The sequence below is a fragment of the Poecile atricapillus genome, chromosome 2 (assembly GCF_030490865.1).
Source record: "Poecile atricapillus isolate bPoeAtr1 chromosome 2, bPoeAtr1.hap1, whole genome shotgun sequence".
Taxonomy (NCBI): domain Eukaryota; kingdom Metazoa; phylum Chordata; class Aves; order Passeriformes; family Paridae; genus Poecile; species Poecile atricapillus.
The window spans coordinates 117,039,775-117,065,181 of NC_081250.1; the positions used below are offsets into that span (position 1 = coordinate 117,039,775).

The following is a 25,407-nucleotide window of genomic DNA, read 5'->3' on the forward strand; positions in this document are numbered from 1 at the left end:
TTTTTTTTCTTTCATAAAGACAGGTGGATTTTAATTAACACTATAATAAAATTAATCTTGTCAAAGAGACTCTTTTTATGCTCACTTAATAGATTTTTTTTTTGATAAAGAATTGTAGGTTTAATTTCTTCTAAACTGGCACCAACAATCTCATTGGTAGAGTGTTAAAATAACTGTGACTCTTTAAATTCCTGTTTACATTCAAAGGGGTGTGTTTCTCCCTCTAATCTAGAGCTACTAAGTGGTTTGGAAAACTTTTTGGAAATATCTCCCAGTCACTTGGACAGTAATGGGTACCTTTATTCTAGAAAGCTTTTTCAAGCAGCTGGAAAATTGGCTAAAAAGCAGGTTGTGAAAGAGATCATTTTCCTATGTTGGTTGAATTTAAACTTACCTTCTTGCTTTTGCAGTACTTGACATTCTTCTTTCGATGTGCTAATAATGTAATCTTTTGTAAAATCTGTTCAGGTGTAGAATTTGGGGCTCGAATGATAACTATTGATGGAAAACAGATAAAGCTTCAGATATGGGATACGGTAAGTAATGAATCATAAAAATTGTTTAAACGTATTGTTCCACTAGCTTTTCCTTTATTCTGGCTGAGCTGTCTAGCATCAGCATTCATAGGTTATGTACTTTGTCTTGAAGCTTTCTTTGGTTTCTATGAAGTTAAAAATTTGCTAATATTTCCTTTTTTTGATGTGATGTATTCTTTGGCAGTTGCACTGTAAATTCTGTAACACTTTATCAGATTTATAGGACTGGAATTCATACTGCCTCACTATTTGGTGAAAATCTTCTGTATTACCAAGAACTTACATTTCTCAAAACAATCTTTCTTTGTGCACTCATGCAAGATTTCTTAAAGACAAAATCCTGTTGTGAAATAGTGATGTGTCTGCTACCTTTAATCAAGAGTTCTTTAGAGGAAATGTTTGCATTTCCAAGGTAGAAGAAAGCACATGGATCACTTTTCATAGAAGACTGAAGAATACAAGTTCAAGACAGTAAATATTTCAGTCAAGTAGGGGTAAATGCTTTAAGTTTCAAAACACCTTCCAAAATTCAGACTTCGACTTTTGAGGGGGTTCAGGTTAAGAAAATATGTTGGCTATTCTTGTGTCATCAGTCAGTTTACTATAAAGTGGTCGAGATCACTGTCTATACTTGTGATGAAGCAGGTTTAGGATGTTCATACTGGTAGCTATATCTTTTAAATGTATTTGAATGTTTCCTAAGGCAGAGTTGCCTGTTTCCTTTTTCTAAAAGCATTTTATGATACCTTTAGAAACTAAACATGATCCCTAACCTCATGCATGTGCTCTTTTTGTTACAGAAAATCAGTGAAGGGACATACACTTATATATGCATGCCTACACATGTGCATGTGTATATAAAAATGTAAATAAATGTAATATTTTAGTGAACTTCATAGGTACTTAAACTTAATTTGCAAGTTCTTTACTTGAAATGTCACCTAACACCTGTGCCTCCTTGCAAGTTCCAAGAAAAAGGCATAGATTGATACAGTCAGCTTACTTTAGGCTTTTTCTGTCCTGGACATATTATAATAGTGGATTGCAGACTACCAAGGTGGCTGAGCATTTTTAAGTTCAATAAACAAGCAAATATCTGCATAAAAAGTAGCTTTATAAATCAAACCCGTAGTATATAGTGTGACTATGTGACTACATACCTATCTATATTGGACCTTGTTTTCTAAAATGGGGGCAGATTGTAAGCAAAAGTACTAATTTTACTACTGTCTTTCCCTGGCTTTGGAACTGATTCTGTTAACTTCCTTAGATATGAATGAACTTCAACTGTGTTTCAGTAGATCATGCTTTTCCCGGTGCCTCTGACTCAGTGACTCTTTGCAGTCTGGTTGTTGTCTTGAATGCATGCAAATTGTCCAGCCAAAATGGCAACCCAACTGCTTTTGACTATAATTTATAAATTCTATCTGTGCAGGGATTTTTATCTGGCTAGCTTCTTAAGTATATCATACATAAATTAAAAATACTAATTGAAAGCTTTCATACACTGAGTAGATTGTATGCTGGTGTTGTACTTAATAATTTATAAATTGTATGCAGTGAATGACACTATACTGGTCATAGTTAAGTTTAATTGTATGCGATCTGATTTTTAAAACATAGGATATTTGTATTCTAATGCAGTCTTGGTTTGTCAGCATATCTGAATTCCACTGTGTCTTTTGATCTTGTGTACAAAGAAGGAATAGCAGAAATAAGAAACATGATGAGGTAATTCTCAAGAGATATTTTACTTCTGAGTGTTAAGGTACACAAAAATCCATGATGACCAAGGTTACTGTGTTGTATCTGCATTGAGCATTTTTTTGTTTTCTGTTAGCCAAAACTGGTAGCTGTTACTGGTGCTATCTCTGTATTTTTTAAGGTGTAACAACTTCTGTTTGATGAGAGAAGGTTCATTTTACACCTGTTGCTAAGGAAACACATGAACTATTTATGTTTTCGGTTGGTGCTTGCTGAGTCATAGAACTAGCCCTTCTCTGATTTGGTGCTGGCCTTATACACCTGCTTTTACTTCATCACTGAACAGGATGCATCCTGAGCAGAGGCATAATAAGTGGAGAACTCAATAAAACTTGTTTGCATTGCTTAACGATGAACTTGCTTGCTTAAGAGAATCAAACACTAAAATTCAAGTTTTTCTGGCTAGATATTTCTGTGCAACAGTGCTCATTTTGTGTTGTCTTCAGCAGATCACTGCAGCCCCAAGGAAGGGTGTGACATAGTAATGGGAATATATGGAAGTTGCAGCATATGCTAGTGCAGGAATATGTTGCACCTTACAGGGACAAAAGAAGCTAACACTCTTGCATGTCTGTGAGATCCATTTGTGTGTCTTTCTTGTGTGATAACCCAATAATATTTTACCTTTTTGTTATCATTCTAGTTTGGATTAGCAGCATATTATGGAAGTTAGTTCTCTCTACTGTAGTCTGTTTTCCATGTGGGAGTACATGAACTGAATTCCTTTTGGATGAGGCCAGACTGGAAGATATGCTTAAGGAATGCATGTATGCCTATTAGAAATTGTAGTCCAGTATTTGGTCCTCTGAGCTGGCAGTCTAGTAAAACTAGTCTGATGCAAAAACACACCTAGTCCCAGCCCCCTTCCCCCCCCAAAAAAAACTCCACAAACAAAAATCTATATTCCATGAAAGATCCTCATTGTGATCTTTGCATTCTTAATGTCATGTGTTGCACTCGCAGCTCTACTGGTGTTCATGTCTGCACAAGCAAATAGTGTCCTGTTGTTCTCTCCCAGCTGCAGGCTGTTCTGGATCTCCCCACTGCTGGGCTCTGCAAGTTTTCTGCTGTGTGTGCTATGGCACGCCCAGGTGTTTAGCTCTGTGAGTGTTTGGGTTTCACTATTCCTTTTCCATGTTCTTAGGTCTGTAAAGAGGAGGTATTGGACTAAATTGTTTGTTTGTGTGTCTTTAGTATCTAGATTATTTCTTTTCTTGCATCTTTAGTCTTAGAAATGGCTTCCAGTAGTTGGATGGACTGAGAAATACTTCTGTCTGAACTGCTTAGTTTGTAACAACTCTTTTTTGGAAGTGTGGAATTTGAGCTAGTGTCAGCTGCACACATAACTTTTAGGGAACTAGATGTGGTTTTACAGCAGCTAGTAAGGATTAAAATGACTGTTCTGGAAGCTGTTAAGCTTTTTGAGTTTAAATAAGCTCTGTTGATAAGGTTGGTTGTCTTGTGGCAGCAGCGTAACATTAAGACATACTGAAATTGCTTCTCCTCAGAAAAAGTTCATTGTCATGGAGAGATAACTGGGCTTGTTACCAGGCTGAGTCAGTGGCCTTAGTTTTGTTGTTGAGGGGGATGTTCTGTATTGCACTGGCTGTTACTAAGAAGTCATTGTTGATGAGGAAAAGTAAGAAGTAATTGAAAGAGGCTATTTGTCAGACACTGCAGTAGGAGAGATATGTGATTACACTAAATAATGCTGGTGTTCTCTAAATTGGTATGAAAATTAACTTCTGTTTACTGGAATACTATATTTTTTGTATCTATTTCAGCTTTACTTCATGGAAATCCGTGCTTTAAAAACATTAATTCATTATTATGTTTGAATATAGCACCTTAGTCCTGCTTCGACGGACTAAATTTCTGAAATAATTGGTTTTTATGAACTGATTTCAAGTAGTTTCTGGATTTCCATACAAGTGTACTTTCTAATTGAATTGATAGTGTTTTCTAGTAGTTGAGAGCTTGTATTCAAAAACATGTTTGTGGAAGACTGGAGGCATAATTGTTAAAGGCATATTTCACTTTCAGATATTCTGAATATACTACTACTTCTTGGAAACGAAAATACTTTTCTTGTGTTTGCAATTGGTTTGGATCTATTAGAACCAAGTAAAGTTCTCTTTATTCATTAAATGAATATTCATCCTAGTGACTGACAATTGCTAGGATCTAGGGTTCACCCCCAAGAGCTCTTCACTACCTGTTTACTTTGTAATGTTTTTCTACTTGTTTTGGTAGTCAGAACATAATCATATGTTTGTGAGCAGTTGGTATATTCTTTTACTAGATATTTATTAATCTGACTTTTTAACTATGTTACCTGCATGCATATTGCTGATCTCATGGCCTTCTGTTACACTGCTGTGAGGTTACATGTAGAACTTAGAGAGAATCAACTTTAGTTTGTGAAACTAGTCTGATCATCAGTCACAGACTGTGTTTGCTGCCACGTGGGAGGATTAATTTATTTCTGGATCCATGGATTGAAGAGTGAGGCAGGGAGATTTGTCTGTGTAATAGTTGTTCCTGTTGCTGTTTGTTTATTAATTCAACCATCATCTAAACTTCAATGCTGGTAGCTTAAGTTACTGTTCACACCCATGATGTCACTTTAGGTAGCTAAGGCAACTTGATACACCTTCTAGCTTAGTGTTCATAAACTTCTGTCATGCTTTAATGTATTTGGTTGACTATAGTATTGTTGGCATGTTATTTTATTAATTGCTTTGTGATTTCTTGGCAGTTTTATCTATGCTTTCTACAATAATTACAAGATTTCTACAAGAGCAAGCGCTTGCTTAGGATAAGGCCTTAAATAGGAGGAGTATGAATCACTTTTTGCACAGTAGAACTCATACTTTAGTGTGGGTTGCTACTTAAAACCTAAAGGTTTCAAATACAGTTACTTTCAAGTTATAGGTGTATTTCTGACAATGGAAGGCTAAAGCTTTGTTTCTGTGATGTGTTAGGCATTGCTTTGACTATCTAAGTGGCATTTATTCAACACCAGCAGAAGAAAAGGCAGATGTACAAATTATCTGTATTTAGACATATGTGCAGTTTCATCCTCAGGGATTTTCAGTCCTCTTGAAATTTCAGTTCTTACTGCATGCTGGCAGGGTTATTTTCAAGCAACATGTAACTTGACTAAATCTGTCACATAAATTCTGAGACTTTCATATACTGTGATAGATTCTTTTTCTTAAGCATTTTTAGTTCTGTTTTTGTTTGGGAATGTCTTCGCTGGAAACAGCAGGGGTTGTTTTTTATTTTTACACTACTTCTGTGCCTATTTGTCATACATGCTAGTAAACCACCTTAAAATTCTTGTTTTTCTGGATTGGAGACAGATTGCAAGAAAGATTAATGCATTTGTATAAACAAGTTGACATGTGACTAAGGGGCTGTTAATGTATTTATAACTTTCAAAACTATATTTAAAGGTATGTATTGCTCCTCTTTCTTTCTGGAACATTTTATTCCAGGGATCAACTTTGTGGAGTAGTTCCCAGCTGGCAGCTGTCGCAGGTGGTATGACACTTGCGAGTTGGTTATTTCTTAGATGTCTTTTCAGTCTTCTTTGTAACTTAGGAAAGTGTAAACAGGTAAATAATAATTCCCAACGTGAATGAAATGTTCTGTCACCAGTATTGAACATACCACACATGTATGCCTGTTTTCAGAGTCAGGGAATCTAGAGCTACTAACTAGGTGGTTTATAGTTCTCATATTGCATGTGGATGTGTACTCTAACATTCCCTCCTAATAAAAAGTATTGGTCAGCTTGCATGCTGAATGCCTGCTGGGACATTCTCAGATAACTTGGTCCTTGAAGAAATTTTACAAATTCCTCTGCATTGAGAGTAGAGAATTCAGCAAAATTAAAGAACTTTTTTTTCTAGTGTTGTACACTGTTCTGGATGCTGTTTTTTAAACTACTTTCTTATCCTGCATTATGGCTCTTTTCATTTTTTCCCTTACTTTATAGAATAAAAAATATGCAGTTAAGGGACTTGCAAGTAATTCTTCTTGAAAACAGAGGCTTGCCTGCATATTTTGCAACTGATGCAACTACACCACATACTTGGAAATTACATCAATATTTCCTGTGGAAATAGTAACACCTGGAGTATTTTTTAAAATATGCCAGAGATACCATGATAACATGGTTGCATAGCCTAAATGTTCCTGAAAACACTAGTGCAGGTCCTGAAACTCCATGTAGCTTAGTGACCTGAGATGATTGATAGTGCTTTGTGTTCTGCTTACATTGTTATTTTCAAACTGTGTTTTGGTCTCTATACCAAAGTATGCTTTAAAAAGCACATGGGATATATGTCTGTGCAGTTGAAGCAGGGATGAAGATTTTTGTACTTGGTTGAAGACCTATGACTTCTAGAACTATGTCTATACAGACAAGTCTCTCCTGTCAGAAGGTTTGTTTGTTTCTGTGAACTATTATGGTATCATAAAAGCTTACAGAGTAGAAAACAGCCAAAAAAGAATGTTACTTAGCACTTGAAACATTGCTTGTTTATCAGAGGCTCACATTTTTTCATGATTAGTGAACTACTTGTGTCAGACCTAGCACCTGTTTCTCTGAAGAGAGAGGAGGAGGCATGTTGAGGCCTGCTCAGTGTGCAGTTACAGGTTCCTGCAGGCACCCATGTCTGAGCTGGAGTTTCTGTGTGTGAAGTAGCTCTCAGGTGTGGCTATTACCAGAAACATCCTCCATCTTCCAATTTCCATTGCAGCGTAACTCTGACACTGGGTATAACCTGGGATTGTCTTGGAGCAAAAGCTTGTGTCACCTGTACTGGATGTAATACGGTCTTGGCAAATACCCTGTTTAATATTTGTTTCCTGACTATGGCCCCTATTATTCCCGACACCACAGCCCCCTGCCTCCCCCACCATCTGGATGTGGAACTCAGGAATCTGCTTGGAATGGCTTTACTTGAGCAGGGAGGTTGGAATAGGGCACCTCCAGAGGTTCCTTTCTCATTTCAACTGTTCTGTGAAAAGCTTTTTAATATGGAAGAGAGATAAAAACAAGTAAGTGCTGGATTTTGCAAGAACATGAAAGAGATTGTAATAACAAAATTATACTTAAGATAAAGGGCCTTTCTCGGTATTGAGGCTGATTTTAGTTTTTACTGAGCTTCTATACTGCTGCTTCTATCTGTTGCTCCTTGTAACAAGCAGCTAAGCTTGGGTAGGTCCTATTTGTAAGACTGATAAAGTACAATTATAGCACACTTGGGTTTTTTTAAAGTAAATTTGGGCTAATAACCACTTTCTTTCAGTTTTGACTTATTTTGACTTTTGAAATAGCTTGTCCCCTTGGAAAAAAGGGAAGCAAGGGAGAGAAAGTTGTCAGATGAAGTAAAGTAACAATGATAAAAAAAAAAAAAAAAAAAAGGCTGTGGGATATATTCTTCATGCCTAACCCTATGTTCGACCTTCTATATTAACCCTATATTGACCTTCTAAATCTCATTCAGAATAATACTGTTAAAATAGCCAGTAAATTTTATATATAATGTGTTTTTATTATATAATACATTTTTACGTCATAGATAAAATAAGCTTTAGTATCATGGAGCTTCTTTATAGAAACAAAGTTTTATTTTGCTTAGAATGAAAGGGAGTTGAATTTGTGTTGTCCATTGGTATATGTAAGCATAAATTAATTATTGCTATATGGAGAATGTGATCCCTTCACCAAAGAAGGTACCTTTTTCCACCCTTTCCTTAAGGAAGCAATGATACTTAAATTTCACCATTGTCAAGTGAGATGCAATTAAAATTACTACAGTACTTTCAGGATTTATATACTGAACTTTTGAAAGTGAGTGATTCTCTTAAGAATTCCCAATTCATGCTTTTTTGTAAGATCTGCTAGAACCTCTGACGATGTTGCTTGATCATGATTAATTTACTCAGGGAGATGAACAATTTCATGTGAGGGTGGAATTTATGAAGGTGTAACAGGCAATCTTAATGTGTTAGGTGAAGTCCAGGTCATGTATGATTTTAGGCAATGTATGGAATACGCTGCTAACAGTAAGTTGTCAGTTTAGCAGGGAAATGTTTCATTTGTCTACCATCCACTTGAGCTAGTCACCACAACAAGAAAAAGTGGTAAAGCACTTGAATTTCTCTGTAGGAAACCAGGTATTATGCTAAAAAACTGTTGGTTATTTGTTTTTTGCTCTTTCTTGGTGTATTCTGCTGGTTTTCTGTGTTCTGTTAACAAAGTTTACATAAAGATGTTCCCAAGGTTTACATGAAGATGTACTTGGACTCTTGGCCAAGGGCATATATGAGTGTATTCTAATGATGTTGAAAGTGTTTTACTGTATTTATAATTGTTTCCACTGGAATGGCTAAGATAGTCTTTTCTTTAATAGAAGTTACTGTTTATTCTGAAAGATAAGGATGTTTTCTGAAGACTGAACAGTCTAAACCTGTGCCACTGTTCTTGTTGAGTTGACAGTATCTAGATCAAGCTCTCTTTGAATTCAAGATGTAGTATTAAGAAAAGTACAATAACTGTGAGAGGAAAAAGTTGTCCATATACTAATTTTGTAGGCATGCCTGAAGGGTACCTTATATTTAGTAAATATTTCATTCTTATGTTTAATGTTTTTAAATCAGGGCAATTTCCTATAGTTCTACAGATTTACTGCACATAAGGATTTTTTCAGCATTCATATTTCTTAAACATGTTCTGTGTTATCTTTGAATTATGCTAAGGCATCTGTTATTGCTAAATATTAGAAGTAAATATTTCTTCTAGCAAGTGTCAAGTGCTAGATAGCTCTTCTGAAAAACAAGAGCATGAGGAGCTGAAGATCTGCAACCATGAATATTTATTTTTCGGCACTGTATTCTTTTGAGCACATTCTTTTAAGTGCTGAGAGTTTTACAGAATACTCTTTTGTGAGAACTATCTAATACATGTTGACTCTGAAGTTTTTCACAGCATATATCAAGATGACTCTTGCATCCTCTAGCTGCATTGACAAGCATTATTTATCAAGTACAGAGGAAATTGATTAACTGTGGAGCAGAATTGTGTAAAATTGAATTCACAACCATTTTCTGTTTTTTCTTAATAAAATGATTACTGAAAGAATTCCATCTGAAGGCTGTTGAAAGCTGGCTGCAGTTTATGATATAACGGATAGAATCTGCATCCTTGGCCTTCCAACAACCTTTACACCAGCAGATGGTGGGCGTAAAGATGTCATTCATCATTTATTTACAATGGACTTTATTTATTCTAGTGTCAACAGCTGCCCCAGGGAGCGGGTTATTGAATTCAAATGTGAAGCTCTGGGTTATTTGCTTCCTTTCAAATTTGTCTTCAGAGCTTAGTTGCTAGGAGTCCATTCTGTGCTCTAATAATGATTCATGTATTGTGAAGCCATTCAGTAAATTGGGTTGTCAGGGATTGCCAAAAAAGGTTTGGAGGTCTTGTTCCGATTTTTTTTTTTCTTTTTTAACAGCAGTGTGTTGTAGTTGGTGTCTTCTCCCTATGTGCCTTCTCTTGCTACTGTTGGAGACTTTGTCCCCAGTTGTCCCCTTTCTGATTTCCATCCCTACTCTTCCTTATTCCCATCTCTCAAAACTAGAATTCTGTGATCCTGTAATTCTAAGTTCATGGTTTTCAGGAACCAAAAATAAGTATTAGATATGAAGTAATGAAACTTTGTGTTCTACAGGCAGGACAGGAGTCCTTCCGTTCCATCACAAGATCATACTACAGAGGGGCCGCAGGGGCTTTGCTAGTGTATGACATTACAAGGTGAGAATATCAACTGGATTATAATGATACGTCTTGCTAGAATTGTGCTATGGTGTACAGTAGTGCTAAGTGTCTCATCTAGCTTGGTTTTTTGTATAGATACTGGTAATCTAACATTGTGTCAACTTTTTTTAAGAGCTCTAAGTCAAGATATAGCGTATGTAACCTATATACTTCCAGTTTTGTCTGTATGATAGTTGAGAAAGCATGCATAAAATCTTAGGAAGAATAAAATAAAATATTTTTATAAGCTATTGACCATTGACCTCTGGACAACCTTTATTGTGAAATACCTGAAAATATTTCATTAATTCTTCTCTAGTGTTTTATTATCATAAGGGATATTTTTTCTTTAATTATAGCAGATTACCTTTACGGAAGTCCTATTCTGCAAAGGGGTGAAATAGTAAAACGTAGTAGTTTGGTTGCATAAAGAATACCAGGAAACTTGTGCCATTGCTATGTTTCTGAGGTTTGGAAAATACAGGTCTTAATCTGATACTTTTTAGTACCTGTTCAGAAGTTACTAAAGTTTCCCTTCTGTATTAAATAAAGTATCTATACACAGTTTATCTGTAAAACTGTGAGTGCTCTGGCTGGTTTATGAAAATATTCAGGCTCCAAAGTCCCATTAAGTTGTGTGCCTCCATTTGTGGGTCTTGGATCTCGTTCAATTGGGCTACAACTTGTGCTAGATTTACTAGATATTTTTCCTTTTGTTCCCTTTTTACATTTAAATATCAGGAAGTAATGTATTCTTTCTTTGGGATTTTCAGTAAAAGAATTTTTGATTCATAAACAAAATACAATATCTTAGAACCACTCTATAAGCACAGGATATATTACTTAGTTTACACCTTCTGTAAAAACTGTAATGGGTCACATTCATGTACCTCACTTTAAAAGATTTTACTGCTAAATTTATTATTCAGTTTATAAACTCATATAAAAATTATCAACCATTTTCTGCTTTCAGTAAAACAAATATTACTATGAGTATGTGTTTATTTGTACAATATCTTGGTTGAAGCTGATGGGTACTTTTAAAATTCTGTTCAGTTTTTATATGTATATAAAATTACAGATTCTTACGGCTCTAAGAATCCTCTTTACTCTTTGTAGCAAACGTGTTTTCAATTACTTTTTAGGCAGAGTTCATTAACACTCCTTGTTTGCTAAATTTTTGTTCACCCATTCTCCCTCTCACAAAGGGATTACTAGCTTTTATCCCTAGAGCATGTGTACTAATAAATGAGTTGGTTATTCAAGTAGAGAAGTGGACTAACAGGGGAAGGATTTCTTAAAATACTGCTTTTAATGTTCATTCTCTTCTATACTTAGGAGGGACACTTTCAATCACTTGACAACTTGGTTAGAAGATGCTCGTCAGCATTCCAATTCCAACATGGTTATAATGCTTATTGGAAACAAAAGGTAAAATTTTATTAGCTGCTATTTTGTAAGAGGGAAAGACTTGACTTCTCTGTATTTCAGCTTTTGGGTTTTCTTACTTGTAGGCAATCGTTAACTTTAAATTCCCTTCTGTCACTGTGCATAGTTCTGTGGTGAGCCTAAAACCTTTCCTGTTCTACTTAGACTAAGACAGTGTGCAGCACATGGATCAACTATGTTACATTCTGAATATCTGTTTTAGGAGATTATTTTATTCCAAAGGATTGATTACAAATGCACGAAGCAGTGGATTATATGAGTTTTCTCATTATGCTTTTTTGTTTCTGGAATCACCAATTAGAAACACCCAGATCTCTCCCTTATAAAGAGAATATGATTCCTAATTTGAGGTGTTCTAAAGTGCTTTGAAGTTTTTGGTTAAGTATCACATCACAGAAAATGTAATTTTAAAAAAAAACCTGTAGTACAGGACTCACATCGAAGACTTCTCTCAAATGTAAGAAGTGCATACCTCAATGATGGAAACATTTCTGATTTACAAGCTCTCTTCCATATTCTGTACATCTTAGCCGGGATTAGGGTCAGAGAATGCGTTTTCACTGTTTCCTGGTAAATTCACTGGGTAATGAAATTACGGGTAAAAGTTGTGAAAGTATTACCCAATTTGTAATCAATTCCTTACTTGTTCTTCTCATCAGCTACTCTAAAATTCTAAAATTATTCCCTGTTGATGCTGAGACTTTGTAGTAAAAGTCATAATGAAAACATATCAGTGAATACATTCTGTAATTCTTCTGGTTCTTGTTCCAGTGAATTATAGCATCATATCTAGAGTTGGTTTTTTTCTCAATACAGAATTTTTTCAAAATAACAAAAGCATCACCTTAGAATTTAATAACCCATTAATTATGGGCCTTTGTGTAATTGACTTGAACTTGTCTCCATGCCTCGGCAATTTTTGAAGATGATGTCAGTTGATGTTCTTCAGAAAGATGCCAGTTGAAATAATGATGTGTATGCATGCCCTTGAAAATTTCATGAGCAGACAGATCATTTCTTAGATGTTGGTGAGAGGCAGATTTGTGATAGTGAGTCCAGGTTTGCTATTCAGGCCTGTTGAGCTCTTATTTTCTTCTTCTTCTTCCCCTTTTCTCCCTTCTGTTTTCCCCCACTGTCCCATCACCCTCTACCTCCTCCTGAAAACTGCGGTACATATTAAGCAGCTGTCAAGTTTGTCAGTGTTTTTTTTATATTATCTAGTAAATGACTAACAACTTTCTTTTTAATTGAGGAATGTGTTAGGCATAATCTTGACAAATTAATATAAAAAATATAGTCTTGTTTTATTAAATGAAGCTTTGGTAAACCCGTGATGGCCCTGACCAACTGTTTTTATACTTGTGTGAGTAAAAATATGGCACTGAGAGAAACAGTAAAGTGTACTGTTTACTTGAGATAATTTTGCATACTTAATTGACATCTGTAACTCTTTCTGATTATTCTTAGCTGTTAAACTAAATTTTCATGTCTTGAATTCTGCTGATGCAGACTGATTTGCTATTTGCAGCTAGCCCAGTAATTCCCAGTTACAACTGTGTTTTATTCAATTAATATACTTAAAATTTGCACAGTAAATTGTTACAGATTAAGGTGCCATGTGAACTAAAATTGTTTCGAGTTAAAACTTTTACCTTTTAAAGGTTATTATTTTCAAGGAGGATAAGAAAAAAACTCCTTCAATTTTATTGCATTATCCTGAATGAGTTCTTCTGGTAGGGTATACTACTAGAGATGAATGGAAGGAAGAACGTGTATGCTAGCATAGTAGTTTTGAAGAAATAAATACTGCTCTTATGACTCCCAAATGTGCACTTGACATGAGTTTGTAGTACTGACTTATTGCTGGATTTGAAGAGTGTTGAGAATTTAATTTGAAATATAATGGCTGTTTGTTGAAAACATTACAAATACTAGTGTTAAAACATTACAAATACTGTACCTAATCTTCTTTCCAGAACAAAGCATAGCTATATTGATCTAGTAAGACCAAATGCTTCGAATTATTGGAATGGAGAGAGGAAGACAACTGTGGTTAGTAGAAGCAGTTAAAGATCTTTAAGACTGTATTTAGGTATCAGTATTGAGTTTTGATTGGGCTGTCATTGCAGTTTTTGATAAAACTGCATTATTTCAAGTAAAAAGTTACTTGTTTATGTTCTGTCATGGAGATAACACTGAAATTAATCAAGGTTTTAAATAAGGCATTTTTGAGAGTAGCATGGTAGTAGCAAATAAAGACATTCCTCAGGTTGAAAAAAATAATGTCAGCTAATACTGGGAGAGCTTAAATACAATGAACATCAACTTCAAAATTGTTTTGAGAAGATATATCTCGTATCCTTATCTTCAATTTTTTTAATATTTAAATAATGTGTTGAATTGTATAGACTCTATAACTCATTTAAGCTAGCATTTAGTTAAAAATTAAAAAAACCTTCTTTGCTGCAAAATAGATGCCACAGTGAGTATTTCTTATTTTTAATATATGTATAATTACAAAGTTGGCAAACACTGAACTCTAGTATGATACTTCTAATTTGTATACTGACTGCAAATTAAATATATCTATTTGTATGCTGTTTAGTTAAAAATTTTTATCTAAGAAGATAATACTTATGCATGTACAACTTAGATGAAAATTCGTTGAAATATTAATCTTGCACTTACACATCAATAATAAATATATCATTTTTATTGCTCAAGATGCAATATACTTAGAAAGAAGGACAAATTGTGAATTCCTTGTTCTTAAATAATCTTTAAAAAGCAAGGGTTAAATACTTGTGTCTGTATGACTTAGAGAAATGGATTTGTCTCTAGCTGTCTAGTCCAAGAGGGGTTTTTTTCTGCTTTTTTGGGTAATATTTAACTTTGAATCAAATGGACTTGGAAAGCAGGAACCGAGAACTTGTCTAACAGTTTCTTCAATTTTTTTTACTGCTGGAGGGCAAGGAGTTTCACAACCTAAATGCCAGCTTACTGAGAGGGAGCAGCTAATGTAGTTCAAAATAACTTATTTCTGCTTTTAAGTTTTTATCAGAAGAGAAATTGACTGTATGAAGTTTTGCTACTGAATAGAAAAAACAAACTTTATTTTTAAAATTATGTTTAATATTAATAATTTACAAAGCTCCTTTATCAGCTCAGCTTTATAGTATTGAATTGGTAGATTATATAATATAAAAATAGTGATAATATATGTAGTGAAAATACAATGTCTAAAGTGAGTACTGAAGGAATACCTAGATAAATACACACTCATCCTGTAGAAAGCTATTTCATGAAGTCATAAGATTTATGTCAGCTAGGATGTATAGCTCAGGGAAGTGTGGTGCCTGTGACTGTTCTATATGCTGTAAGTGCAGGCCTTGACAAGTTATGTACCCAAGCTCTGATGGGGACTCTTGGCTTCTCAAGCTTATAAGCATGTCTGTGAAGAATAATCTTTATATGGACATATTAGACCATGCAATTTAACTTTTGTTTTTTTCTTCTATCTTAGTGATTTAGAATCTAGACGAGAAGTTAAGAAAGAGGAGGGTGAAGCATTTGCACGAGAACACGGACTTATCTTTATGGAAACGTCTGCCAAAACTGCTTCCAATGTAGAGGAGGTAACTTTGCTCAACACTGGCTTTTTACTAAAGCAGTTATACTTGTTTGTATAGATACTACTCCCCTAGATTTTGGGTTCCTTAACTTGAATCAACTACTCTTTATATTATGAGAAAGACAGTGTTTTGTACTGTATGTTTTACAACATACAGTCTGTTGTAATTGATTACACAGCACTAATTATATTGTTGAGACTTCTTAATTAATGTACTTGTAGGGTTTTTTTGAAGTATTTGATCAGAGAAATGACTAACTTCTGTCTGCCATGAAATCTAAGAAGTAAGGCTGGAATAGATTTGCTAGTCCAAAGCAAGCCAAGCTATTGGTACTCTTGGCAGATGTCACTGTAACCTGTTCTAAAGGCTCCTGGTATATCACAAGCTCCTCAGAGCAATCTCTCGCAGTGCTTTGGTATTTGTACTATCATCATCTTTCCTCTCAACTACCTACTAGGAATCTTCTTCAATTTGCACACAGCTTCTATTTTCTGTCCTCTACAGAGCTGCTGGAGAGGTCATTGTCTTGGTTACTGTAGTCTGCTATGTATTTGACTAAGTTTTTCAGTTTTTGCTACTTCAAAGAACTTAGGTCTTTTCAAGTTTGGCTTATAGCTCACATTCCTGGAGTGAGCTCACACATGTGAGTTCTTGCATCTTTCACCTTGGTTTACTGCATTCATTTATTGAAGGGTAGTCATGGTGGCTTGAGATCAGTTGCAAGTGAATACCCACCAAGTTGCTCACTCAGTGCCTCTGTCCAGCAGGATGGGGGAAGAACCAGAAGAGCCAAAACAAGATAAAACTCAGGGCCTGAGATAGTTTTAAAAATCAAGGAAAGAGACGGGTGAAAAGTGACAGAAAGGCAGCCAATCACAACTTCCTACAAAAAAATTGAATCTCAGCCAGTCTCTGAGAAACAGAGCCTTTGGTTTTTATTCTTGAGCATTATATAATAGAATATGAAATATCCCTCAGGCCAGTTCTGGTCAGCTGTCCTGGCTAGTTTGTGTTGCCCACAATTTTGCCTACCCTAAGCCTAATCATTGTCAGGAGAGGGCAGTGTAAGAAACAGAAAATCTTGACACTCAGCAGTAGCTAAAATATCGGTGTGTTATCAGCACTGTTTTAGTCATAAATCCAAAACACAGCGCTGTGCAGACTGCTGTAAAGAAAACTGTGTTGCAGCCAGACAAGTACAGTGGTGGACGAACAGCTCCAGCTGAGATGCTAGTGCTATGTACAGCAGAAAGATTGCTTCACATGTCTTTCAATCCCATACTGGGTTCACCCACACTGACCTAGTTCAGCTTCTTATAGTACATAATCTACTCTTACTCTTTTCCAAAACTATCCTAAATTCAAAATGGTGTATGACCAATGAGGTCTTCTTTTAGTTATAAAATATTTAAGTTTTTCAAAAAGTTGCAGTAAGCTACAGGTGACTTTCACAGAATTCATTACTACCTCATTCTGACATTATCACCTCTTTTTGCATCAAAAAATATATCCTTGTGAATGAATTGTCCAGTATCAAATGCATCTGATTATCAGGAGGCAAATGAGCATTTAGTTCTTTATCAAAAAGGAACTTTATTTGATAAAAGTAGAATCCTCTCCTTGTGATTGTACAAGTGACTGATGCGTGTGTGCACTAACTTTCTAATTCTGGTGGAAAAACTTTAGGATATAATCCTTTTCAGTGACAGGTGCGTTCTTAAATGGTGTTCTTGATACACACAAAAAAGTGGTGTTATGTAGAATAGTTAACAGCTATGGAAGCAAAATCCTAACCTCCAGCAGTTTCTTTATAAGAACAAAGCAGCTTCTGTTGGTAATGTTTTTTAATGTTTTTGTTGCCCTTGTTTAATCCTGATTTCCACCACTGTGGAATACCTTAGTAAATCTGTAGTTGGAGCAGTACATTGGTGCTTGGATCTTAAAACAGTTTAAAATTGTTCATAATGTTCTTCAGGATTGTCTCATTACCTACATATTGAACAGAAATGGATGATAAGGAGTGGAAAACATCCTGTTGGCTGTTTCTTTTGTGCAAGGCAGTTGGAGAAGTTTCCTTCCTGTTTGCATAATAGGTAATAGATGGTAGGGAGTGGGAAATAGATGCAGGTTCTTCCTCCATAGTTACTTTGGAGACTTCTAAGAATTCGCTGTGACCACAGAGTTAAGTCATTGTATTTCATATGGAATGGGATTGTGTAAAAGAATTTCTTCATCACTGAGAGGATATAATGATTACTGGAGGGAGGTAAGGCACAGGCTTGTAATTTGACTGCAGTGCAAGGATAGTTAATGCTAGTCTCTTCAGCAGTATCATTTATTTAAGCAGGAGATTGTTGTTGATTTCCTTTTAGCTTCTGTCTAAGGCTGTAAAGGTAACCAACTATCAAAATATTACTGACTGACTTTTTGTGCTTATTTCCTTTTTTTTTCTCCTCAGTGATTTCTAAGGTGATTGGATAGAGCAGTGTACACTCTGACATGCATGGCTGTGAGCTTTCTTGTGGTAGAATCTTGCTAATTTTTAGAATCTTGGCTATTGTATTTGCTCTACTTTGTTGAATTGTGGATGGGTGATCTATTTATCTGTTTGCAGACTTCAGTGCTGCTTATTTACTTTTTCTAAGAAAACACTGTGATGTTTATTGGGAGGCTTTTCACTTCTACAAACATAAGTCTGGGGTCTGAACCCCAGGCAGGTTTACACTTATTTTAATCATAACATCCATTACTTTCTGACCTCTCATTGAACCAAAGCATAATACATGAGGGGTTTTTTTTATTATCGTCTTGTTTGCAAGATACATTAGCAATTTTATCACATTCATTTTTTCATTGGTAGTTCAGCAGCAGTATATGATTATTAATTTTGCACTTACCTGCAACCTGCAGTTCAGAGTTTGTTGAGCGCTTTCTGCTTGGGCAGGGGCAGAGTAGAATCACCTGCATGAACTCAGGGTGACCATGTAGTCCACTGTAGCACATGGCACTTAACTCTTTGTCCTTGGCATATCAATGGTTTGAATCCATTTATGTGCATTGATTCTCAAGAAGTAAGGATACCTAGCTGTATTTGGGAAGCTACAGTAGCTTTGTGCATTATTATTTCATTCTAGACTAGTACTTTTAAAAATTATTAATGATGTGACCAATCCTAAGCCAGAAAGTTTTCTGGATGCTGGTCAAAGCAGTGCTAGACAACATCACTGTTCATAAGCTGATCTCACTTGAGTTGTGCCAGTGTATCACTGACTTGTGGTGTGGGAGTTGGTTTTAGTAAGATGTTTCCTATATGGAAGTGTGCCTATGCCAAACTTCAGAGCATTGTTTGTTATTCCAAGATGTCTGCACAGAAATAGAATACAATAATGAATTCCGTATTTAGGATAAAATCTGAATAGACTCGTGGTTTTGACTGAGCCATGGAGCGCTTTTGCTACATGGAGCTCAACGTCATTCAATGGTTCTGTTTCAGTTGTAACTTTATTCTCTCTTCAGGCAGCTTCTTTCATACTTTTGCTTAAATGGATAATGAATATTCAAAGCTCCTGTAGGTTCAACAGTGGCACAGAAAAGGGAGATGGCCTTTTGTAACATTCTGAAGGGTGAAAGTGAAAATCTCGTGGAAAGATTAGATTCTTAGAGGTGTCTAAAGTTGAACTGACTTTTAGAGTGTGGTTTTTTTTTCCTTCCAACCCTCCCTGAACACAACTAATAGCTGGGAACAGTTGTTTTACATGGTAATATAGTAAGCAGGGATTTAGTTAATAAAACTTGAAAGTTATGGGATGTTAATAATTTTCATACCAAGGTAAAGTGACACACAAGTGGTAATCTGACTAGCACTTGCAGAAGAGCAGGATTTCTAGGTCATGAGTCTTTAAAAAAAAACAAAAAACACCCACCCAAAAGTTAAGTTTATCTTAATTTGTACCAAAACCAGTATTCCTTCAAGTCTCTAGAAATGACAGTTCTGTGACTTCTGCTTCTTCAGCTGTGCAAAGCCAGCATTTTAGCCAGTTTCTCCCATGAGAAAGTGGGGTTGAAGCTCACGTCAGTTCAACTGAGGAAGGGAGAAGGGGCAGGACACCTGGCTGTAATGAAGATACCCAGCTTTTAGGTGCTTGTGGAAATCCTTGGATTGTGCCCCAACAGTAACTGGCTCTTGTTGTGGTTCTTGGGGCTTGGGGCTTGGTGCTTGGTATGATGAGAATAAAAGGTCTCAGTTAACTGAGTGTGTCAGGCTTTATAGAAGAGCATGAAATGTATGATACTGCCTGCCTGACCTGTTGGAGAAACGGATTCTTAGTTCTGGGGGGTTTATTTTTTTTATTTCCCTCAAGGATTCTGTTCTGTGTAACTGCTCAACAACAGTTACAGAACTTTTTAAGTCAGTTTGAGCTCTAGTAATGTGCATCAGCTAAGTTTTTCAGAAAGACGGTGCCTCAATGGGGACATAAACTGCTAGGAAGTTCTTGTTTGTGCCTTTGCACTTATACTTCAAATATAAGGTTACAAATATGTTGGGGTGCTTTTTGGAGTGCGGGTCCATTATATAATACCTCGCTACTGCTTATAATTAACCCCTCATGCATCCCTTTTAGTGTGCTAGGCTTCTTCCTGAAACATTTAAAAAAGCATTGGCTTACTGTGTGTGTATAAAAGAGCTGCTCAGAACTTTGGAATCTCACTTTATTAAGTGGCTATCCAGTGCCACTTATACATTGGGATGGTAAATGTTTTGGGCATAAATCCATTTGTTGGCTATGTTGTTACTGTTTCCAAATGCATTCTTAAATAGTAGAGTAACCAAACTATATCATATCTTACTGCTAAAAGATGAGATACGAAATTGGAGAGGAGGAAGTTCTAGGTGTTGGCTGGGTCACGCTTGAGAATTTGTGATACATTTAATCTTTAAGCATTCTTCACGTAATTGTAAGAAAGAACCCAGGAAATAATGATTGCCCGATTTTTAGTTCCAAGCATTAAATTTAATTTTCACGTTGCCACCAGAGGGCAGCATGTTCCACGAGCTGGCCGTGCTGAACGTGATCTCGTACCTGATTTTAGCCCAACATGAACTTGCAAAGTCTTGAGTTTTGAAAAGGATCGGTGGTTCATTTTTCTAATTATGCTCAGCTTACAGCAAAGTCCTCAGATTCTTCTCCTGCCATTAGCTTTCTGAGAAAGTCAAGTGACATTATTGACAATATGCAAGTGAAAACTAAATGTAGTTTTATGATGTAGTTTGTGTAGTAAATTACTCACATTCTTGTGCCCTTATTATTACTCCTTCATACAGCTTCCATGAGGCAGAAGTATCAGGAACTTATTCCTTTACCTGTTTCTTGCATTGTTGTTACCAGTTATAAAATTCATTCTTCCTGGATTTGTCTCAAGGATAATAAAACTGTATTACTTGTTTATTTGTGTGATGATATGAATGTTGAAGTTGATTTAATTCTACATTCAGTGTTTGTAGGATTAATTTATCTTAAATGCAGTATCTGTAGTGTTTGGTAGTTGTGGTTTTGGGTTGTTTGTGGGGGTTTTTTTGGGGCAAGTATTGGTGAGACATGACTTCTTGATTCTCATGCTGCAATAGGATCTGGGAAACTCCTTATACAAATAATGTAAAGTGATATTATACTGATATATTGTGATTTATAAGCCTCTTTTTGTTGGCTTTGCAGTAGGTGCAGGCATGACACAACAGGCAGATCACGTCTTGCAAGACTCACTTTCCCACTTGTACAGTGATGCACTCCTCCTCAAAGGGGCATTGCTATTATTTGGGAATCTAGTTATAATGAGCATACAATTGAAAAACACGTTACATTAAACAAATCACTGAATAGCTTGTATACAACCTTTTTTAATGCTGTTATACAGTTATATTCAGCAGTCTCATGCATAAAAGCATAAGTAAGTTGCGGTTTAGAAAATGACCAAGAGTTAAACATTAAATGTAGACATTTTGCTGATCATACATTGTTTTCTTGAATTTTCCCAAAATATAGTCAAGGATTTTTATATTTGGAAGTCTAACATACTGATTTTGCAAAAGTCTCTCACTTCCTTTTATGAGTAATAAAAGTACTGTGTGCTAAGGCATTACCAGCTTTCAAGTGATTATGTAAAAATGCAGGGGGAGTCTGGTACTGCCTCCCCTGGAGTGGTGAAAATGAACCTGGACCTGATTTGGGATGGAAAGGCATGACTATCTTTGTCTAGTGTTTCAGTAGAGCGGCATTATGGGAACGTACAGTGCAACTGCAGTAGGCTTGGTAGGCAGCCAGCTGGGCCCTTGTGGGCTTGCTGGTGAGATCTTGTGTGGAAGTGGCTAAACTGCACCTGGATCCAAGCTGGCATGTGAGGTGCTACAGCTGTGCTCTTGCAGTCCCTTGCACATGGTCTTATAAATCTAAACTGGATTTGAGGGGAAATCACTCTGTCTTTCTGCACCTATGGCTCAGTTAATCTGAAAATAGGATAAACTGCCCATGAATAAGAGTTTATAGTATACTTCATCTTCCAGATAGGAGTTAGAATATGCAGTATTAAAAGAGATTTTGGAAGAAGTCAGTTATACCAAGTTCACCTTCTTGTCCTTGCTAATTGGGGCACTAGTATGCAAAACCAAAATCTGATTTGATATTCTTAAAGCAGGTAGACTGCTGTTTTTTTGTGATGTTCTCAGGTGATTGAATCTGCTCACACTTCGAATCATAAGTTAACTTAAAATACACGGATGTGAGAAATAAATGGAAGTGTCAAGGGATTCAAGTCTCTCTTCATGTCTGATTAGTAGCAATTTTTCAGAATAAATACAATGAGAACATGAGGTAGACATATTATGTGCTATGTTCTTGTAATTTGTTTTCAAATGGGAATTATTTCTGTGGCCCAGTGCAGCCTGGCATTTTGCTATGCAGAGTAACAGTATGTGCTGTTTAACACTAAATATGTCATCCACCAGAATCACTGATGGGAATGGGGTAGTCAGATAATGACTTCAAGAGAACTGAAATGGTAGAACTGAGATTAATGGAATATTTGAGTTTTTCAGATCAACAGTTTCTTGGCTAATATGTTTAATATTAAAATATACTGTATTAAATGCAATATGCTCTTTTGCTTTGTACAGTATGTATGTAGTAACAGAAGGGATTTTGTGTTTGTGCAGGGCTGTTTTCTAGTGTGTTTTATTGGTTTTCGTGAGGATACATGCATTGTTACAATGACTGCTCCTGAGTATATCCAAAAGTTCCAAAAGTTAATTTATTCTCAGTTGTATTAGTTTGGAGTCTGTCAAAATCCTAGTTTGTTGCTCTAAAGTAATTTTTATAGATTTAATGTAATTCTCATGAAATTAATTCTGAAGTCTTGGTATACTTAACCAGAATCTTGTAGAATAGTTAGAAGTGCCAGTTGTTAAGTGCTTGTTTATGTGAAGTTATCATAACGCTTTTTTAAGACTTCAAGTTCTGTTTAATGTCCCGCTGAAGTAGAAGTAAGGATCCTCACAGATTCCAGCTGTGTGAGTTTTCAAAGTTGACTTATACCTTTCAGTAGGCACATGTATGAGGCCATTACAATAATTAGTATGTTATCAGGAACAAAGATAAGTTTGAATTTTTTTTTCCTTACATAGAAAACTTCAGTTTCTGAGGAATTTGAATCAATTCGTAGTTGGCTGAAAGCCAATTTTTCTTCTCAACTCTAACACGTGTTTGAAAAACGAACTCGCTTCCTAAGTGCCTTGTGAATCTGCAATGATTAATTCTTCTCATTATTTTGCTGCAAATTCTCATGACCCTCTGTGATGATTCGATCACCCACTTAGAGTTTATGCATATTCATATCTCTCTGCTCCTGCTGCAGTCGTTCAAGTCTCCTTCACTGGCTGTGGTGTGTGCTTGGTGCAGTAATTGAGCTGCAGTAGATTGATTACTCTGGGGAGCTGTAAGGCCTTTAAAGGTGAAAACATATCAGTCCTGTTAATTAGGAAACAAAGCTCTGGTGGCAAGTTCAGCAGTCAAATGCTTCCAGTGTAGAAATGAGGAAAGGTATGATTTGTTCCTCTCCATGAACCCTGTTTACTTTTTTATATTTGAATTAGATCTGTATTTGCTGTAATAGGTTTGTGCAGAAGGTAGCATGTCTTGTATGATTGCATGCTGTTGGTATTTTAAAACAAAAAGAACTGTATGTTTGTTGTAATTACTAACTGCTCTTAATCACCTCCTAAATTATACATTATTTTATGCATTACTTGACCTATAAAGCTAAATGAGAGATGAAGAATGGAATCATTGATTGTAAACTTTAACCAAAAACATTTATATCAGTCACCTTTTCCGACCTGAGTGTCAAAGTATTTTCTCTGAATTAAAACAATAGAAGTTGTTCTAAAATCTGGGGCCTCGCCTTTCTTCTATTAGGATGTCTGTTGCCCATTGTGTGCAAGGTTAATTAAAGAGAATACGTTCTTAAAATTAGGTGAATATTAAATGATAGTGTAAGGTTTCATCCAGCAGACAGCATCCTTACATCATCATTGTAAGTACCCTGTGGTTTTATGTTGCTAAGCACTCTAATCTAGAGTGGCCTATTACAAAGATATTAAGGGTTGGGGAAACCATCTGCCACACAATCTATCCATAAGGGTCAGAAATAAATAATTTAAAAGTAATTTATATATCTTAAAAACCACTTTTTCCCTGTAATTACTGGACAACAGATTGTAGAATACAGATGTTATGAAAATGCCAGTGTTTTTGTAAACAGCCTGTGATCCATTGCTGCTTCAGGGTGGGTTATAGGGTGCTGTTGACATACCTGTTTCTGCAGAGGTCAGGAGGGAAAGTCTCACTGAAGCAACTGCACATGAGATTGAATTCCAATTAGTGCATCTTACACCAAAGGGTATCACATTCATTGTGTCTGTTGTCTTTTTTCCTCTGTTTTTTAGGCATTTATTAACACTGCAAAGGAGATCTACGAGAAAATCCAGGAAGGCGTTTTTGACATTAATAATGAGGTAACTTTTAGTACTCTGTACACTCTCTGCTTTTTAATAGTACAAAATTTACCTTCCCTAGAAGGCTGGACAGTAAAAGATTTGTCTGTTCCATTTGGATGTAGAATTGTCTGCTGTTGTGATAAAAATGGATTAAAATAAGTGACCCTATCCATCCATGAAGCATCGCAAAATAATATAAATCCCCAAAAGAGAAGAAAATCCACTTTCATCCACTTCTCCATATGGTGTCATCTGTTTTCAAAGATAATTTTCCACTATGTAAATGGGGGACCATGTTGATATGCCAGATGCACTCCATGAGCTGTCCAGTGTAGGGGAGGGACTGCTTTGAGAGTTACATAAAAGACTTTTGAAATGTTCCTGGTTTAGGTGGCTGGATACTGTAGGGAATAAAAGATTAGCCATTTTGCTTATGCACATTACTGAAATTACAGATTACCAGGGCCTTTGCCTTTGCTTGTTTCGGATGGAGAGCTAGTGGAAGGGGAACAAGAGCTAGAAAGACCTGTAATGTCTCTTGAATTTTGAAATTACTGTGCTGTTGAAAATCGTGCTTCTTAACACTAGGATTGTATAGAAATATTAAGATTGTATAAGCTCTCTGTTCATAGTCTCATTAAAAAAAAATGACAATGTGAGGGGAGCACTCTTTTTTAAAGATTGAGTTGGGTTTTTTAATCCTGCATGTCCCTGGATATTGTTGCTGAGGTGCTTAGTGAAACCACATGTGAAAATCTGCTCCACCACTGTGTTCTGTTTCTGCTCTGTGGAGAGGTGTGTCCAGACTGCCAGTGTGATGCTTCTCTTCAACGTCACAGTCCTTGCAGGATTGTTCAGAGTAGAGAGGGAATTGGCAGGGCTCAAATTAAGTAGCTTCATCTCTTTCTGCTCAGTATATTTCAACATGAGAAAACTTAGACTATCAAAAATATTACTCATGACTTCAGAGAGGAAAAAATGAGAAACTTCAGTAGTATGCAAAGTAATGCATCAGGAAGCTTGTAGTTAAGTAAGACTTGAATAGTAATCCTCTAAACTAATTCTGACTGGAAAGTATGTGTACATATTGGTGAAACACTTCTTAAACTCAGTTCAGTGATGAAAAATTTAAAATCATCTTTCACATCT

The 25,407-nt window shown here is 35.9% G+C and overlaps 1 protein-coding gene across 1 annotated transcript in view; it reads left to right on the top strand.

The window, feature by feature from the left end:
• RAB2A (RAB2A, member RAS oncogene family) overlaps positions 1-25,407 on the top strand; it is a 43,372-nt gene that overhangs the window by 15,294 nt on the left and 2,671 nt on the right. The window contains exons 3-7 of the mRNA XM_058831417.1: positions 469-536; positions 10,046-10,128; positions 11,470-11,562; positions 15,104-15,215; positions 24,208-24,276. Coding sequence (XP_058687400.1) covers positions 469-536; positions 10,046-10,128; positions 11,470-11,562; positions 15,104-15,215; positions 24,208-24,276 — 425 coding nt within the window. The remainder of the gene's footprint in view (positions 1-468; positions 537-10,045; positions 10,129-11,469; positions 11,563-15,103; positions 15,216-24,207; positions 24,277-25,407) is intronic.